This window comes from Heterodontus francisci, unplaced genomic scaffold (genome assembly GCF_036365525.1).
Source record: "Heterodontus francisci isolate sHetFra1 unplaced genomic scaffold, sHetFra1.hap1 HAP1_SCAFFOLD_377, whole genome shotgun sequence".
In the NCBI taxonomy this organism is placed as follows: Eukaryota; Metazoa; Chordata; class Chondrichthyes; order Heterodontiformes; family Heterodontidae; genus Heterodontus; species Heterodontus francisci.
Window position 1 is genome coordinate 680,361 of NW_027142041.1, and position 20,374 is coordinate 700,734.

The window sequence follows — 20,374 nt, forward strand, 5'->3', positions numbered from 1 at the left end:
CCTGTTTCAGTGCTGTATCTCTAAATAAAAATAAATAAATAAATAAAAAATTGTTGGAGAAACTTAAGGGACTAAAATCTGACAAATCCCCGGGACCTGATGGCCTACACCCTCGGGTTCTAAAAGCAATAGCTGCAGAGATAGTGGATGCATTGGCTATAATTTTCCAAAATTCCTTCGATTCGGGAACATCCCTTCAGTTTGGAAGTTGGCAAATGTTACACCGCTTTTCAAGAAAGGAGAGAGAAGCGGAACTGCAGGCCAGTTAGCCTAACGTCAGTATTTGGGAAAATGCTGGAATCTGTTATTAAGGAATTCTTAACAATGCACTTAGAAAAACACAGTATGATTGGAACAAGTCAACATGGTTTTATTAAAGGGAAATCCTGTTTGACAAATTTATTAGAGTTTTTTGAGGATGTAACGAGTAGGGTAGATAAAGGGAAATCAGTCGATGTAGTTTTCCTGGATTTCCAAAAGGCATTCAATAAGGTGCCACACAAATAGGCAAGATAAAGGCTCATATTAGCGTGGATAGAGGATTGGTTAATGGACAGGAAACAAAGAGTGGGTATAAACAGAGCATTTTCAAGTTGGCAGGCAGTGAATAGTGGAGTGCTGCAAGGATCAGTGCTGCGACCTCAGCTATTTACAATTTATATTAATGACTTAGATGAAGAGACAGAGAATAATGTATCTAAGTTTTATGATGATACAAAAATAGGTGGAAAGGTAAGCTGTGGGGAGGATGCAGAGAGGCTTCAAAGAAATGTAGACAGGTTAAGTGAGTTTATTTATTTATAATTTAGAGATACAGCACTGAAACAGGCCCTTCGGCCCACCGAGTTTGTGCCGACCTTCAACCTCCCATTTATACTAATCCCATATTCCTACCACATCCCCACCTGTCCCTATATTCCCCTACCACCTATCTATACTAGGGGCAATTTATAATGGCCAATTTACCTATTAACCTGCAAGTCTTTTGGTGGTGGGAGGAAACCGGAGCACCCGGAGGAAACCCACGCAGACACAGGGAGAACTTGCAAACTCCACACAGGCAGTACCCAGAATTGAACCCGGGTCGCTGGAGCTGTGAGGCTGCGGTGCTAACCACTGCGCCACTGTGCCGCCCTAGATGGCAACTAGTTGGCAGATGGAGTATAATGTAGGGAAGTGTGAAGTTATTCACTTTGGTCGTAAGAATAGAAAACCAGAAAAGTTTTTAAAAGGTGTGAAACTTGTAAGTGCTGCTGTTCAAAGAGACTTGGGTGTGCTAGTACAAGGAACGCAGAAGGTTAGCAGGTACAGCAAGCAATTAGGAAGGCAAATGGCATGTTGGCCTTTCTTGAAACGAGATTAGAGAACATGAATGAAAAAGCCTTGCTACAATTGTACAGGGTTTTGGTGAGACCACATCTGGAATACTGTGTGCAGTTTTGGTTTCCACTTTTAAGAAAAGATATACTTGCATTGGAGACAGTATAGCGAAGGTTTACTAAATTGGTCCCTTGGATGAGAGGCTGAGTAAATTGGACCTATATTCTCTGGAATTTAGAAGAATGAGGCAATCTCATTGAAACACAGAAGATTCTGAAGGGGCTGAATAGGGTAGACACTGAGAGATTGTTTCTGCTGGTCAGGGAAATTAAAACACAGAGACACAGTCTCAGGATAAGGGGCCAATCATTTAGGACTGAGATGAAGAGAAATTACTTCACTCAAAGGGTTGTGAATCTTTGGAATTCTCTACCCCAGAGGGTTGTGGATTCTCCATCGTTAAATGTATTTAAGTTGGGATACAGTTTTTTGGTCTCTCAGGGAATCAAGGGATAGGGCAGCTGGCAGGAAAGTGGAGTGAAGCCTAAGATCAGCCATGATCGTATTGAATGGCAAAGCAGACTCGATGGGCCATATGGTCTACTCCTGCTCTTAGTTCTTGTGTTTGTGAGTGCCACTAGGATCGGTGCTGGGGTCTCAACTGCTTACAATTTATATTAATGTCTTAGACGAAGAGACTGAGAGTAATGTATCCCTGTTTGTTGACAATACAAAGTTACGTGGGAATGTAAGCTGGGAGGAGGACACAAAGAGATAGAAAGAGACAGGTTAAGTGAGTGGGCAACAAGGTGGAAGATGGAGTTTAATGTGGGGAAGTGTGAGGTTATTCACTTTGTTAGTAAGAATAGAAAATCAGAATTTTTTTTAGAAGATGTGCAAGTTCTAAATGTTGATGTTCAAAGAGACTTCAATGTACTCTTACAATTAATACAGAAAATTAGCATGTGTGTACAGCGAGCAATTAGGAAGACAAATGTTAGCCTTTATTGCAAGGGGATTGGAGTACAAGAATAAGGAAGTTTTGCTATGGTTTTATAAGGCTTTGGTGAGACCATACCTGCAATACTGTGCACAGTTTTTCTCTCCATATTTAAGGAAGGATATACTTGCCTTGGAGGTAGTACAGCGAAGGTTCACTGGATTGGTTCCTGGGATGGAGTGTTGTCCAGTGATGAAAGGCCAGTTAAATTGGGCCTATTCTGTTTGGAGTTTAGTAGAATGAGAGGTGATCTCATTGAAATGTACAAGATTCTGAAAGGGTTTGACAGGGTAGACACTGAGAGGTTGTTTCCCCTGGCTGGGGAATCGAGAAAAAAGGGGCACAGCCTCAGGGTAAGAGATAGATCATTGAGGACTTTGAGGAGAAACTTCTTCACTCAAATGCCAAATTCCAGAAAGCTTGTTATGGAAGGATAATGCTGGAGCCTATATTTACTCAGTTTCACATTTATTGTGCAGAATAAAAGGATTACAAACATGTAGCTCCTCACTGAAAACCCTCCACCAGTCTCAGTCAGTGTTCGCTTATAAGTGCTGAAGTAAGACCCCAATTAACACCCTCCACCTACATATAATCAAACAATTGATACACAATTAACAGATAAACATCTGAGGCTTGCGAACCTTTGAAATTCTCTATCCTAGAGGATTGTGGGTGCTTCTTTGTTGAGATAGGCAGATATTTGGGGAGCAGGCAGGAAAGTGGAGTTGAGGCAGATGATCAATCACAATTGTATTGAATGGCAGAGTAGGTGAGGGCTATAAGGTCTACTCCTGCTCTGATTTGTTATGTTCTTATGTTCGCTTTACCTCCCCACCCCACCCCACATACACGCACACACATTGCAAACATATGCTCCAGAACTAGCCACGCCCCGAGCCAAGCTGTTCCAGTACAGCTCCAACACTGGCATCTACCCAACAATGTGGAAAATTGCCAGGTATGTCCTGTACACAAAAAGCAGGACAAATCCAACCCGGCCAATTACCGTCCCATCAGTCTACTCTCAGTCATCAGATAAGTAATGGAAGATGTCATCGACAGATCTATCAAACAGCACTTACTCATCAATAACCTGCTCACCTGTGTTCAGTTTGGGTTCTGCCAGGCCACTTGACTCCAGATGTCATTACAGTCTTGGTCCAAACATGGACAAAAGAGCTGAACTCAAGAGGTGAGGTGAGAGTGACTGCCCTTGACATCAAGGCAGCATTTGGCCGAGTATGGCATCAAGGAGCCCGAGCAAAACTGGAGTCAGTGGGAATTGGGGAAAGCTCTCCACTGGTTGGAGTCACACCTAGCACAAAGGAAGATGGTTGTGGTTGTTGAGGGCCACTCATCTCAGTTACAGGACATCGCTGCAGGAGTTCCTCAGGGAGGTGTCCCAGCCCCAACCATAGAGTCATAGAGTGATACAGCACTGAAACAGGCCCTTCGGCCCACCAAGTCTGTGCTGACCATCAACCACCCATTTATACTAATCCTACATTAATCCCATATTCCCTACCACATCCCCACCTTCCCTCAATTCTCCTACAACCTACACTGTGGGCAATTTATAATGGCCAATTTACCTATCAACCTGCAAGTCTTTGGCTGTGGGAGAAAACCAGAGCACCCGGCAGAAACCCACGCGGTCACAGGGAGAACTTGCAAACTCTGCACAGGCAGTACCACTGCGCCACTGTGCCGCCCTGTGCAAACAGGTTTACAGGTGAACAGATGTGCGAACCATCTTCAGCTGCTTCATCAATGACTTTCCCTCCATCATAAAGCCAGAAGTGGGAATGTTCGTTGATGATTGCAGAGTGTTCAGTTCATTTCGCAACTCCTCAGATACTGAAATAGTCCGTGCCCACATGCAGCAAGGCCTGGACAACATCCAGGCTTGGACTGATAAGTGGCAAATAACATTCGCACTACACAAGTGCCAGGCAATGACCATCTCAAACAAGAGAGAGAGTCGAGCCACCTCCCCTTGACATCTGACCGCATTATCATCGCCGAATCCCCCATCGTTAAGACAGCGGAGGTCACCATTGCTCAGAAACTTAACTGGACCAGGTGCATAAAGCCTGCAGCTATAAGAGCACATGAGAGGCTGGGTGTTTTGTGGTGAATGGCCCACCACCTGACTCCTCAAAGCCTGTCCACCCACATACAAGGCTCAAGGTGAGTGTCTCCACTTATCTGGATCAATGCAGATGCTAAAACACTCAAGAAGTTCCACACCATCTAGGACAAAGCAGCCTGCTTGATTGTCACCTCTTCCACCGTCTTAAACATTCACTTCCTTCAGCGCACAGTGGCAGCAGTGTGTACCATCTATAGATGCACTGCAGCAACTCACCAAACCTCCTTCGACAGCACCTTCCAAACCCATGACCTCAACTTCCTAGAAAGACAAGGGCAGTAGACACATGGGTACACCGCCTGTAGGTTTCTCTCCAAGTCACACACCACCCTAACATGGAAATATATAACTCTTTCTTCACTGTTGCTGGTCCAAAATCCTGGAACTGCCTCCTGAACAGCACTGTGGATGTAGCTACACTACACGAACTGCAGCAGTTTAAGAAGGTGGATCACCACCACCTTCTCGAGGACAATTAGGGTTGGGGAATAAATGCTGGCCTTGCTGGCGTGACCACATTCCATGAACAAATAATAAAAATAAATAATTTAAAGGCTCTTGTCTGTTTGGGATGAGCGCTTCTCATCTGCTCTGCGGAGGCTCCTGGAAATGTTTGTGAAATGCAAGGAAGGTAGTGGCCCAGACCACTCGAACTTCCTTTGCTGAACTTCCAGAACCAGCAGAAACAGGGTGTTAAAACCAGCCTGGATAGAAAGTGCATAAAGATCTCTCCATTTTCTTTGACAGACTGGGTGGGTCAGATATGCTGTGGGATACTCTCTGGGCTGAAGGACTCCTGTATCTAGTTTTGTGACACTCCAATAATTTAAGTTAACAAGGGACAAAACCCTGCAGCTCTTGAAAAAACCCCACACAAGTTGACCAAAAAAGTGAGATTGATTAAAAGAAGAAGCTGCTTTTTGTGATAGACATGTTGGTGACAGAATAGTGGAGTTATAAATTCTACCTTTCTGCTTAACAGGAACACAGCTGTCTGCGAATAAAGATTCTGGGAGACTGCTACTACGCTGTTTCAGGACTGCCTGAACCACGCGATGATCATGCCCACTGCTGCGTGGAACTGGGCCTGGGGATGATCCGAGCAATTCGGTAAGAAAGCAGATCAACATCCACTGCATGGCCACTTCACTCTGGTATCTGTATTATGTCTGACTTGGTACAGTTACTGGAAACTCAACTTGTACTGTTTTAAACAAGAATCATTAATTTCTTTTGTTTCTCAGAATCACAGAATTGTTACAGTGCAGAAGGAGGCCATTCGGCCCATCATGTCTACACCTGCTCGCTGAAAGAGCAATTCCCTCAGTTCCATTCCCCTGCCTTCTCCCTATAACCCTGCACATTCTTCCTTTTCATATAATTGTCCAAGTCCCTTTTGAATGCTTCAATTGAACCTGCCTCCACCACGTTCTCAGGCAGCTCATTCCAGACCTTAACCACTCGCTGTGTGAAAAAGTTTTTCCTCATGTCACTTTTACTTCTCTTACAAAATACTTTAAATCTGTGCCCTCTTGTTCTCAGTCCTTTCACGAGTGGGAACAGTTTCTCTCTATCTACTCTGTCCAGACCCCTCATGATTTTGAATACCTCTATCAAATCACCTCTCAGCCTTCTCCAAGGAAAACAGTCCTAACTTCTCCAATCTGTCTTCATATCTGAAATTCCTCATCCCTGGAACCATTCTCGTGAATCTTTTCTGCACTCTCTCCAATGCCCTCACGTCTTTTCTCAAGTGTGGCGCCCAGAATTGGATGCAATACACCAGCTGAGGATGACCTAGTGTCTTATACAAGTTCAACATAACTTCCTTGCTCTTGTGCTCTATGCCCCTATTAATAAAGCCCAGGATACTGTATGCTTTATTAACCGCTCTCTCAACCCATCCTGCCACCTTTAATGACTTATACACATATACACCCAGTTCCCTCTGCTCCTGCACCCCCTTTAGAATTGTACCCTTTATTTTATATTGTCTCGCCATGTTCTTCCGACCAAAATGAATCACCTCACATTTCTTTGCATTGCATGTCATCTGCCACCTGTCTGTCCATTCCACCAACTCCTTTTGAAGTTCTACACTATCCTCCTCACAGTTCACAATGCTGCCAAGTTTCGTATCATTTGCAAACTTTGAAATTGTGCCCTGTACAGCAAGATGTAGGTCATTAATATATATCAGGAAAAACACTGATTCCTGGGGAACTCCACTACAAACCTTCCTGCAGCCCGGAAAACATCCATTAACCACTATTCTTTGTTTCCTGTCACTCAGCCAGTTTTGTATCCATGTTGCTACCGTCCCTTTTATTCCATGAGCTATAATCTTGCTCACAAGTCTGTTGTGTGATACTGTAACAAATGTCTTTTGAAAGTCCATGTACACCACATCAACAGCATTGTCCTCACCAACCCTCTCAGTTACCTCCTCAAAAAACTCCAGCAAGTTAGTTAAACATAATTTTCCTTTAAGAAATCCATGCTGGTTTTCCTTAATTAACTCACATTTGTCCATGTGACTTGATTTTGTCACGAATTTATCTTTTCTAGAGGTTTTCCGACCACCCGAAGTTAAACTGACTGGCCTGTAGTTGCTGGGCTTAACCTTACAACCTTTTTTGAACAAGGGTGTAATGTTTGCAATTCTCCAGTCCTCTGGCACCACCCCCGAGTCTAAGGAGGACTGAAAAATTATGGCCAGTGCCTTTGCGAATTCCATCCTCATTTCCCTCAGTATCCTTGGATGCATCTCATCGGCCCTGGTGTTTTATCCAATTTAAGTTCAGCCAGTCTGTCTAATACTTCCTCTTTATCAGTTTTAAACACCTCTAGTGTCTGACTTATCTCCTCTTTCAACGTTGTCTGGGTTATTTAATACCTCAGCGACAGCCTCTGCCTCCATGTGTAAATCCCCTTTCTGGTCTCTAATCAGCCCCACTCCTCCTTTTACAACCGTTTTACTATTTATATGCCTCTACAAAACTTTGGGATTTCCTTTAATGCGAGCTGCCAGTCTCCTCTCATGCTCTCTCTTTGCTTCATTTATTTGCTTTTTCACTTCTCATTTGGACCTTCTATATTCAGCCTGGTTCTCAATAGTATTTTCTACCTGGCATTTTTCTTAAGCACACTTTTTCTTCTTTATCTTAATCTTTACTTCTTTTGTCATCCAGGGAGTTCTGGATTTGTTTGCTCTACTTTTCCCCTTCGAGTGTACAAACCTTGACTGTGCCCGAACTATCTCTTCTTTGAAGGTAGCCCATTGTTCATCTACTGGTTTTCCTGCCAGCTTTTGACTCCAATTTATTCACCCCAGCTCCATTCTTACCTCATTGAAGTTGGCCTTCCCCCAGTTAATTATTCTTACCCTGGATTGTTCTTTGTCCTTTTCCATAGTTAGCCTAAATCTTATGATACAGTGTCCTCGAAATGCTCCTCGACTGATACTTGATCCACTTGGCCCACCGCATCCCAAGAACCAGGTCTAGCAGTGCCTCCTTTCTTGTTGGACGAGCAACATGCTGTTGTAGAAACTGTTCCTGAAAACACTCAAAGAACAAAGAACAAAGAACAGTACAGCACAGGAACAGGCCATTCGGCCCTCCAAGCCTGTGCCGATCTTGATGCCTGCCTAAACTAACACCTTCTGCAGTTCCGGGGCCCATATCCCTCTATTCCCTTCCTATTCATATATTTGTCAAGATGTCTCTTAAACGTCGCTATCGTACCTGCTTCCACCACCTCCCCTGGCAGCAAGTTCCAGGCACTCACCACCCTCTGTGCAAAAAAAACTTGCCTCGCACATCCCCTCCAAACTTTGCCCATTGCACCTTAAATCTATGTCCCCTCATAACTGACTCTTGCACCCTGGGAAAAAGCTTCTGACTATCCACTCTGTCCATGCCACTCATAACTTTGTAAACCTCTATCATGTCGCCCCTCCACCTCCGTTGTTCCAATGAAAACAATCCGAGTTTTTCCAACCTCTCCTCATAGCTAATGCCCTCCAGACCAGGCAACATCCTGGTAAACCTTCTCTGTACCCTCTCCAAAGCCTCCACGTCCTTCTGGTAGTGTGGCGACCAGATTTGCACGCAATATTCTAAGTGTGGCCTAACTAAGGTTCTGTACAGCTGCAACATGACTTGCCAATTTTTATACTCTATGCCCCGACCGATGAAGGCAAGCATGCCGTATGCCTTCTTGACTACCTTATCCACCTGCGTTGCCACTTTCAGTGACCTGTGGACCTGTACGCCCAGATCCCTCTGCCTGTCAATACTCCTAAGGGTTCTGCCATTTACTGTATACCTCCCACCTGCATTAGACCTTCCAAAATGCATTACCTCACATTTGTCCGGATTAAACTCCATCTGCCATTTCTCCGCCCAAGTCTCCAACTGATCCATATCCTGCTGTATCCTCTGACAATCCTCATCATTATCCGCAACTCCACCAACCTTTGTGTCGTCCGCAAACTTACTAATCAGACCAGCTACATTTTCCTCCAAATCATTTATATATACTACAAACAGCAAAGGTCCCAGCACTGATCCCTGCAGAACACCACTAGTCACATCCCTCCATTCAGAAAAACACCCATCCACTGCTACCCTCTTTCTTCTGTGACTGAGCCAGTTCTGTATCCATCTTGCCAGCTCACCTCTGATCCCGTGTGACTTCACCTTTTGCACCAGTCTGCCATGCGGGACCTTGTCAAAGGCTTTACTAAAGTCCATATAAATAACATCCACTGCCCTTCCCTCATCAATCATCTTCATCACTTCCTCAAAAAACTCAATCAAATTAGTGAGACACGACCTCCCCTTCACAAAACCATGCTGTTTCTCGCTAATATGTTTGTTTCCAAATGGGAGTAAATCCTGTCCCGAATAATCCTCTCTAATAATTTCCCTACCACTGATGTAAAGCTCACCGGCCTATAATTTCCTGGATTATCCTTGCCACCCTTCTTAAACAAAGGAACAACATTGGCTATTCCCCAGTCCTCTGGGACCTCACCTGTAGCCAATGAGGATGCAAAGATTTCTGTCAAGGCCCCAGCAATTTCTTCCCTTGCCTCCCTCAATATTCTAGAGTAGATCCCATCAGCCCCTGGGGACTTATCTACCTTAATGCTGTGCAAGACACCCAACACCTCCTCCTTTTTGATAATGAGATGACTGCGACTATCTACACTCCTGTGCTCATCATCCACCAAGTCCTTCTCCTTGGTGAATACTGATGCAAAGTACTCATTTAGTACCTCGCCCACTTCCTCTGGCTCCACACATAGATTCCCATCTCTGTCCTTGAGTGGGCCAACCATTTCCCTGGTGACCCTCTTGCTCTTTATATATGTATAAAAAGCCTTGGGATTTTCCTTAATCCTGTTTGCCAATGACTTTTCATGACCCCTTTTAGCCCTCCTAACTCCTTGCTTAAGTTCCTTCCTCCTGTCTTTATATTCCTCAAGTGCTTCATCTGTTCCTAGCCTTCCAGCCCTTACAAATGCTTCCTTTTTCTTTTTGACTAGGCTCACAATATCCCATGTTATCCAAGCTTCCCGAAACTTGCCAAACTTGTCTTTCTTCCTCACAGGAACATGCTGGTCCTGGATTCTAATCAGCTGACATTTGAAAGACTCCCACATGTCAGATATTGATTTACCCTCAAACAGCCGCCCCCAATCTAAATTCTTCAGTTCCTGCCTAATATTGTTATAATTAGCCTTCCCCCAATTTAGCACCTTCTCCCGAGGACTACTCTTATCCTTATCCACAAGTACCTTAAAACTTATGGAATTATGGTCACTGCCCCCAAAATGCTCCCCCACTGAAACTTCGACCAGCTGTCCGGGCTCATTCCCCAATACCAGGTCCAGAATGGCCACATCCCTAGTTGGACTATCTACATACTGTTTCAAGAAGCCCTCCTGGATGCTCCTCACAAATTCTGCCCCATCCAAGCCCCTAGCACTAAGTGAGTCCCAGTCAATATAGGGGAAGTTAAAATCATCCACCACAACAACCCTGTTGCTTTTACATCTTTCCAAAATCTGTTGACATATCTGCTCCTCTACCTCCTGCTGGCTGCATGACCTCTCTGAGGTGTCCTCCCGCAGTACAACTGTGATATTCTCCTGAACCAGTAATGCAACTCCCCCACCCCTTTTACATTCCCCTCTATCCTGCCTGAAGCTTCTAAATCCTGGAACATTTAGCTGCCAATCCTGCCCTTCCCTCAACAAAGTCTCTGTAATAGCAACAACATCATATTTCCAAGTACTAATCCAAGCTCTAAGTTCATCTGCCTTACCTGTTATACTTCTCGCATTGAAACAAATGCACTTCAGACCACCAGTCCCGCTGTGCTCGGCAACATCTCCCTGCCTGCTCTTCCTCTTAGTCCTACTGGCCTTATTTACTATGTCCTCCTCATTTACTTCACTAGCTGTCCTACTGCTCTGGTTCCCACCCCCCTGCCACACTAGTTTAAACCCTCCCGAGTGACGCTAGCAAACCTTGCAGCCAGGATATTAGTGCCCCTCCAGTTTAGATGCAACCCGTCCTTCTTGTACAGGTCCCATCTGTCCCTGAAGAGAGCCCAATGGTCCAGATATCTGAAACCCTCCCTTCTACACCAGCTGCTCAGCCACCTGTTTAGCTGCACTATCTTCCTATTTCTAGCCTCACTGGCACGTGGCACAGGGAGTAATCCCGAGATTACGACCCTAGAGGTCCTGTCCTTTAACTTTCCACCTAACTCCCTAATCTCCCCCTGCAGGACCTCGTCACTCTTCCTGCCTGTGTCATTGGTACTGATGTGTACCACAACGTCTGGCTGTTCACCCTCCCCCTTCAGAATGCCCTCTGTCCGTTCAGAGACATCCTTGACCCTGGCACCAGGGAGGCAACATACCATCCTGGAGTCTCTTTCACGTCCACAGAAGCGCCTATCTGTGCCCCTGACTATAGAGTCCCCTATAACTATTGCTCTTCAGCGCTTTGTCCCTCCCTGCTGAACAACAGTGCCAGCCGTGGTGCCACTGCTCTGGCTGCTGCTGTTGTTTTCCCCTGATAGGCCATCCCCCCCAACAGTATCCAAAACGGTATACTTGTTAGAGAGGGGGATAGCCACAGGGGATTCCTGCACTGACTGCCTGCCCCTTCTAGCGGTCACCCATCTATCTGCCTGCATCTTGGGTGTAACCACTTCTCTAAAACTCCTGTCTATGACGCTTTCCGCCACCTGCATGCTCCTAAGTGCATCCAGTTGCCGCTCCAACTGATCCATGCGGTCTGTGAGGAGCTGCAACTGGGTACACTTCCTGCAGATGTAGTCGTCCGGAACGCTGGAAGCGTCACGGACCTCCCACATCTCACAGGTGAAGCACTTCACCCCTCTAACTGACATTTCTAGCACTAATTAGTTAATTAATATAAAATAAATCCGTACTAAATTGTTATAATTAACTATATGGTCCCTCGTGCTAGATTTCTACTATAAATATTAAATGCTAACTAAATACAGTAATCTCCTCCCTCTGGTTTAGTTACTCTACTTATTAATTAGTTAATTATTGTTTTTATCAATTTTTATCAGTTTTATTTTCAAATTCGGTACAGATTCCCTACCAGCCAATCAGAAACTCTTGCCCTTCACTGCCCTTTACACTACTATTATCCCAGTCTATATTTGGATCATTAAAGTCCCTCATTATAACTACCCTATAATTTTTGCACCTCTCTGTAATTTCCTTGCAAATTTGTTGCTCCAAGTCCGTCCCACTTAGCTGGTATCCTGTAGACAACACTGAGCAATGTAACTGCACCATTTCTGTTAGTTAGCACTAGATAAATAGATTCTGTCCTCGACCCCTCCTGGGCATCCTTTTTCTCCAACACTGCAATGCTCTCCTCAATCAATACTGCCACCCCTCCCCCCTTTTCCCTTTCCTAACTTTCCTGAACACCTTGTATTCAGGAGTATTTAACACCCAGTCCTGCCCTTCTTTGAGCCAGGTCTCTGTTATATCCACAACATCATATTTCCACATGTCAATCTCTGCCTGTACCTCACCAGTCTTATTAACCACACTCATTCACAAACATGCACATTAACCCTGATTCAGACTTTATTACTTTCTCCCTTACTCTGACCCCACCTAATAATGTACTATTCCCTACTCTTGTGCTATCTACCTTCCCCAGTATTCTGTGCACCTTGGTATTCCTCTCTGATACTAGCTAATGGTTCCCACACCCCTGACAAGTTAGCAGTTTAGCTTCCCTCCAATCTGAGCTCCCTCTCAGGTTCCCATCCCCCTGACAATTTAATTTAAACCCTTCCCAACAACACTGGCAAATCTCCCTGGAAGGATATTCATCCCAGTCCTGTTAAACTGCAACCTGTCCATCTTGTACAGGTGCCACCTGCCCCAGAACTGGTCCCAATGTCTCAGAAATCTGATGCCCTCCCTCCTACACCAGTTCTCCAGCCATCTGTTCAATCGATCAATTCTCCTATTCCTATGCTCACTAGCACATGACACTGGGAGTAATCCTGAGATTACTGCTTTTGAGGACCTTCTTTTTAATTTCCTTCCTAGCTCCCTAAAATCTGCTTTCAGGACCTCATCTCTCTTCCTACCTGTGTCATTGCTACCAATGTGGACCACGACCTCTGGCTGTTCACCCTCCCCCAGAAGGATGTCCTGCAGCCGCTTCGTGACATCCTTGACCCTGGCACCAGGGAGGCAACACACCATCCTGGAATCATGTTTACTGCCGCAGTAACGCCTGTCTAATCCCCTAACTGATGAATCCCCTATCATTATTGCCCTTCCACTCTTCTTCTTCCCCTCATGTGCAGCTGATCCACCTGTGCCTGTTTAAGTTTAAATAAGCCATTCTGTTGCACGGTAGAAGTTATAAATTGGGAATAAAAGAAATGGAAAGGATTTGCATTTCTGTAGCTCCTTTTACCACCTCAGAAAGTCCAAAAGCATTTTAAAGTCAATGAAGTACATTTGAAGTGTAGTTACTGTTGAGATTTCGGAAATGTGGTAGCTGATGTGTGCTGAACAAGGTCCTGCAAACAGCAAAGAAATAAATGACAAGATAATGTGTTTCAGTAATGTGGACTGAGGGATAAATGTTGGCCACAACACCAGGAAAAACTTTCTCTGCTCTTCTTCGAAGAGTACCAGAGGATATTTTATGTCCACCTGAGAGAGTAGATGGCACCTCCAACAGTGCAGCACTCCCTCAGTACTGCACTGAAGTGTCAGCAAGGGTTATGGGCTCAAGTTTCTGCAGTGGGACTTGAACCCATTGACCTTCTGAGTCGGGTGATGATATTTCCAATTGCCAATGACATCCTTCACCGACCCCATCAGATATCATGGGGTCAGCTCATTTGCTTATTATACACAGAAAACGTCCCATGTAAGATAGGAGCACATTTGCTGTGGCGAGGATGCAGTTACAGGATTTAATTTAGTGACAGCAGCTTTCTGCAGGGAATGTAAATAAGTTACTGGGGGAATCATCATGCCTCATTTCCAAGTCTAGGACGATGGTATCAATGCCCAGCACTGGCAGAGCAACCCAATACCATTCTCAGGAAACTGGCAGGAGGCCAAAGTGGCCAAATCCACAACTTTTTGTGATGCAACACCCCCCAGCTCCTCACAGGTGTTAGTGCAATGGAGGAAAGACCGCCTACCAGACTCAGAGGCTGGAAGTCAGTGAAAGGAGTTGCCATGGGCAGGTGGATGGAAGTGATGCTGACAAGGGCGGGCAAGGTTTGAAAACTGATTTCTCTCTTTCACTTCATGGGATCCTCCAAAACTGATCACCTTCACTCCTTAAATGGAATGTCAAATCATCCTCTAACCAATCAACCAAATCAAAGCCTCTTTCAGTGGAGATTGGTGGTAGACAATAAAGCAACCAGTAGGAGGAGGAGGCTGCAGTCCTGTCCTCGACCATGGTGGAGCCCAGAAAGTGGGTACAATATATGAGGCAGAAGTGTTTACAAATGTCTTCATCCAGCTCTGGCTCCTTCCAAGGTCCCCACCATGATTGATTCCAGTTCACTTCATGTGACATTAAGAAGCAGCAGAATGCACTAGACACAGTAAAGGCTTAGCACTCAGACCACATCTTAGCTGTAGTGTTAGATCTGATGTTCCAATACAGCAATGACACTGAGATCTACTCAAGAATATGGAAGATTGCACACGTATGTCCTATCCAGTAGAAATCTAACCTCCTTCCAATCATCAGTAAAGTGATGGCAGTAGTCCTCAATTGTGCCACCTACTCAGGAGCTCAAGCAATTTTTTTTTTATGCAGCAAGTTGTTGTGATCTGGAATGTACTGCCTGAAATAGTGAGAAAGCAGATTCAATAGTAACTTTACATTAGATTAGATTAGATTAGAGATACAGCACTGAAACATCTACTGCTGAAACTCTCCATACTTCTATTATCTCCAGACTCGTCTATTCCAATGCTCCCCTGGCCAGCCGCCAACCTTCCACCCTCTGTAAACTTCAGCTAATCCAAAACTCAGCTGCCAGTGACCTAAGTTGCATCATCCCATTCATCCATCACCATGCGTTCATTGACCTAGATTGTTCCCTTGTCTGGCAGTTCCTCAAATTTTCAATTCTCATTTTTGTTTTCAAATTGCTTCCTGTCTCTGTAATCTCCTCTGTGCCCCTCTAATTTGGAGGATGGTTGGTGCTTCCCAGTTCTCATAAGGAAGGTTTTGTTTGTATAAGGATTCACGGATTTAATTAGCATTAGCTTTATCGGCTTACCAGAGTTCAGTCTGTCTACTAACTCTACTTTGAGGGCACATTTAATAACTACTTGCATTTATATAACATCTTTCACATAATAAAACATCCCAGGATGTTTCTCAGGATCGTTATCAGACAAAAATTGACATCAAGCCACATAACACCGAGTCATTTATGGCGCAAAAGGAGGCCATTCAACCCATCAAGTCCATGCTGGCTCTTCACGAAGTTATCCTGTCATTCCCACTCCCGGCTTGATTCCCCGTAGCCCTGCAAATCTATTTTTCTCAGGTGACCATCCAACTTGCTCTTGAAGTCATTGATTGTCTCCACTTCCACCAACCTTGTGGGCAGCGAGTTCCAGGTCATTACCACCCGCTGTATAAAAAATTGCTTCCTCACATCCCCCCCTCATATCTTACGCAAAACCTTCAATCTGTGTCCCCTCGTCCTTGTACCATTTGTTAATGGGAACAGCTTTTCCTTGTTTAACTTATCTAAGCCTGTCATAATCTTGTACATTTCTATTAAATCTCCACTCAATCTCCTTTGTTCTAAGGAGAACAAACCTAGCTTTTCCAACCTAACCTTGTAACTAAAATCTTCCATCCCTGGACCCATTCTGGTAGATCTCTTCCGCACCCTCTCAAGGACCCTCACATCCTTCCTAAAGTGTGGTGACCAGAACTGAATGCAACACTCTAGTTGGGGCCCAAGCAGAGCTCTACAGAGGTTCAGCATAACCTCCCTGCTTTTGTACTCAATGCCTCCATTGATGGTCCAAGTTCCCATGTGCTTTACTAACCACTCTCTCAATATGTCCTGCCAGGTTCCTCTGTTCCTGCACACTCTTTAGAACTATGCCATTAAGTATATATTGCCTCCCCCTCTTCCTTCTCCATATTAAATTCCATCTGCCCATTCTGCTAGTCTATCTATGTCCTGTTCCAGGCGGTTCATGTCATCCTCACTGTTTGCCACACCTCCAAGTTTGGTGTCATCAGCAAATTTTGAGATTCTACTCTGTATTCCAAGATCCAACTCATTTATGTATATCAGAAAATGCAACAACAACTACTTAGATGTATATAGCTCCTTTAACATAACAGAACGTCCCAAGGTGCTTCACAGGAGCTTTATAAAGCAAAATTAGGCAGAGCCACATAAGGCGACATGAGAGCAGATGGCCAGAAACCTGATCAAAGAGGTAGATTTTAAGGAGCGTGTAAAAGAAAAAAAAAAGAAAGGTAGGGAGGAGAAGAGGTTTAGAGACGGAATCTTGGAGCTTGGGGCCCAGGCAGCTGGCGGCACGGCTGCCAATATTGAAACAGTTAAAATCAAGGATGCTCAAGAGGCCAGATTTAGATGAGCACAGATATCGAGGATTGTGAGGCTGGAGGTGATCACAGAGATATGGAGGGGCGAGGCCATGGGTGGATTTGAAAACAAGGATATGAATTTTGTAATCAAGGCTTTGCTTGACCAGGAGCCCATATAGGTCAGCGACTACAAGGGTGGTAGGTGAATGGGACTTGGTGTGAGTAAAACAAGGGCAACCCAGTATTGGATGGCACCAGTTTGTGGAGGGTAGAATGTGGGAGGAGAGCAGTGCAATAGTTAAGAGGTAACACAGGCATGAATGAGAGTTTCAGTAGCAGATGAACTGTGGTAGGGCGACGTTCTGGAGATGGGAATAGGCGGTCTTAATGATGGCGCTGGTTAGATGGCTGGAAGCACATTTCCGGATCAAACATGACACCGAGATCCTGAACAGTCTGGTTTCATCTCAGACAGTTACCAGTAGCTAGGGAATGCATTTTGGAGTGGGAACTGAAAACAATGCTTTCAGTCTTCAAATATAATTGGAGGAAACCTTCTGCTCATCCAGTACTGAATGTAGGATAAGCTGTCTGATAACTCAGCAACAGTGGAGAGAGGGAGAGAGTGTGAGTGGAGAGAGAGTGGGAGAGTGGAGAGAGAGAGAGATTGGGAGAGTGCAGAGAGAGAGAGCGTGGAGAGAGAAAGTGAGTGGAGAGAGAGTGTGTGGAGAGAGAGAGTGGGAGAGTGGAGAGAGAGAGATTGGGAGAGTGCAGAGAGAGAGAGAGCGTGGAGAGAGAAAGTGAGAGATTGGAGAGAGAGAGAGTGAGAGATTGGAGAGGGAGAGAGAGATTGGAGAGAGAGAGAGAGTGAGTGGAGAGAGTGAGCAGCGAGAGAGTGGGTGAGTGGAGAGAGAGAGAGTGGGAGAGAGAGAGAGCGGGAGAGTGGGTAGAGAGCGGGAGAGTGGTGAGAGAGAGCGGGAGATTGAAGAGAGGGAGAGAGATTGGAGAGCGAGAGAGAAAGAGATTGGAGAGAGAGAGATTGGAGAGAGAGAGAGATTGGAGAGTGGAGAGTGAGGGTGGGAGAGTGGAGAGAGTGAGGGTGGGAGAGTGAGGGTGGGAGAGTGGAGAGAGTGAGGGAGGAAGAGTGAGTGGAGAGAGTGAGAGTGATTGAGTGGAGAGTAAGGGAGAGAGTGATTGGAGGTAGAGAGTGATTGGAGGGAGAGAGAGAGTGAGTGGAGAGAGAACGAGTAAGTAGAGAGAGAGAGAGAGAGTGAGTGGAGAGAGAGAGAGAGAACGAGTGAGTGTGGAGAGAGAGAGAGAGTGAGTGTGGAGAGAGAGAGAGAGAGAGAGAGTGAGTGTGGAGAGAGAGAGAGAGAGAGAGAGTGAGTGTGGAGAGAGAGAGAGAGAGAGAGAGAGTGAGTGTGGAGAGAGAGAGAGAGTGAGTGGAGAGAGAGAGAGTGAGAGAGAGAGAGTGAGAGAGAGAGGGTGAGTGAAGAGAAAGAGTGAGTGGAGAGAGAGATGAAGAGTGAGTGGAGAGAGTGAGAGTGAGTGGAGAGAGTGAGAGTGAGTGGAGAGAGTGAGAGTGAGTGGAGAGAGATGGGAAGAGAGAGTGAGTGGAGAGAGAGAGTGTGGGGAGAGAGTGAGTGGAGAGGGAGCGAGTGAGTAGAGAGGGAGAGAGTGAGAGGAGAGAGAGAGAGTGAGTGAGTGGAGAGTGAGTGAGTGGAGAGTGAGTGAGAGAGTGATTGGAGGGAGAGAGTGAGTGGAGGGGGAGAGAGAGAGAGCGCTGAGTGGAGAGAGAGAGAGAGAGTGGAGAGAGAGAGAGTGAGTGGAGAGAGAGCGGAAGAGTGAGTGGAGAGAGGAAGAGAGTGTAGGGAGAGCGAGTGAGTGGAGCGAGTGAGAATGAGTGGAGAGAGTGAGAGTGAGAGGAGAGAGTGATGGTGAGTGGAGAGTGATGGTGAGTGGAGAGTGAGGGTGAGTGGAGGTTGAGAGTGTGGGTGAGTAGAGAGTGAGAGTGTGTGAGTGGCGAGTGAGAGAGAGTGATTGGAGAGAGAGAGAGAGAGAGAGAGATAGTGGGTGGAGAGAGAGAGAGAGCGCGTGAGTGGAGAGAGTAGTGAGAGTGGTGAGAGAGAGAGAGAGTGGTGAGAGAGAGAGAGAGTGGAGAGAGAGAGAGAGAGTAGAGAGAGAGAGTGAGTGAATGGAGAGAGAAAGTGAGTGGAGAGAGAGAGTGAGTGGAGAGAGAAAGTGAATGGAGGGAGAGAGAGAGTGAGTGAGTGGAGAGAGAAAGTTAGTGTGAAGAGAGAGAAAGTGAGTGGAGAGAGAGAGAGAACGTGAGTGGAGAGAGAGAGAGAACGTGAGTGGAGAGAGAGAGAGAACGTGAATGGGGAGAGAGAGAGAGTGAGTGGGGAGAGAGAGAGTGAGTGAGTGAAGAGAGAGTGAGAGAGAGAGTGAGTGGAGAGAGAGAGAGTGAATGTAGAACTGAGACAGGATTTATATGCATCTGGAAAGGCAAGGTTTGATTAGGGATAGTCAGCATGGCTTTGTGCGTGGGAAATCATGTCTCATGAATTTGATTGAGTTTTTTGAGGAGGTGACCAAGAGGATTGACGAGGGCAGGGCGATGGACGTTGTCTACATGGACTTTAGCAAGGCCTTTAACAAGGTCCCGCATGGTCGGCTGGTTCAGAAGTTTCGAACACATGGGATCCAGGGTGAGCTAGAAAATTGGATACAAAATTGGCTTGGTGATAGGAGGCAGAGGGTGGTAGTGGAGGGTTGTTTTTCAGATTGGAGGCCGGTGACCAGTGGTGTGCCGTAGGGATCGGTGCTGGGCCTTCTGTTGTTTGTCACATATATTAATGACTTGGATGTGAATGTAAGGGGCATGATTAGTAAGTTTGCAGATGACACCAAAATTGGTGGTATAGTGGACAGTGAAGAAGGTTGTCTCAGGTTACGACAGGATATAGATAAACTGGGAAAGTGGGCAAGGGATTGGCAAATGGAATTTAACGCAGACAAGTGCGAAGTGATGCGTTTTGGGAAGTTAAACCAGGACAGGACATATAGTGAATGGCAGGGCCCTGGGGAGTGTTGTTGAGCAGAAAGACCTTGGGGTGCAAGTACATAGTTCCCTGAAAGTGGCAACACAGGTAGACAGGGTGGTGAAGAAGGTGTATGGCATGCTTGCCGTTATCGGCCGAGGCATTGAGTACAAGAGTTGGGACGTCATGTTACAGTTGTACACAACGTTGGTTAGGCTGCATTTGGAGTACTGTGTGCAGTTCTGGTCGCCGCACTGCAGGAAAGATGTGTTTAAGCTAGAGAGGGTGCAGAAAAGATTCACAAGGCTCTTTCCTGGTTTGGAGGGCTTGAGTTATAAAGAGAGATTGGATAGGCTGGGTCTGTTTTCCCTGGAACGAAGGAGGCTGAGAAGGGACATGATAGAGGTATATAAAATTATGAGAGGCATAGATAGGGTAGATTGCCAGAGTCTGTTTCCCATGGTAGGGGGTGACTAAAACTAGAGGGCATAGATGTAAGGTGAGAGAGAGGAGGTTTAAAGGTGATCAAAGGGGTAAATTTTTCACACAAAGAATAGTGGGTATCTGGAATGAGCTGCCAGAGGAGGTGGTGGAGGCAGGAACAGTAGCAACGTTTAAGAGGCATCTGGACAGGCACTTGAATGAGCAAGGCATAGAGGGATATGGAATTAATGCAGGCAGGTGGGATTAGTATAGATAGGCTTTATGG

The 20,374-nt window shown here is 45.6% G+C and overlaps 1 protein-coding gene across 1 annotated transcript in view; it reads left to right on the forward strand.

Moving 5' to 3' along the window:
- LOC137366348 (adenylate cyclase type 8-like) overlaps nucleotides 1-20,374 on the forward strand; it is a 266,926-nt gene that overhangs the window by 74,327 nt on the left and 172,225 nt on the right. Inside the window, exon 5 of the mRNA XM_068028243.1 lies at nucleotides 5,458-5,585. Coding sequence (XP_067884344.1) covers nucleotides 5,458-5,585 — 128 coding nt within the window. The remainder of the gene's footprint in view (nucleotides 1-5,457; nucleotides 5,586-20,374) is intronic.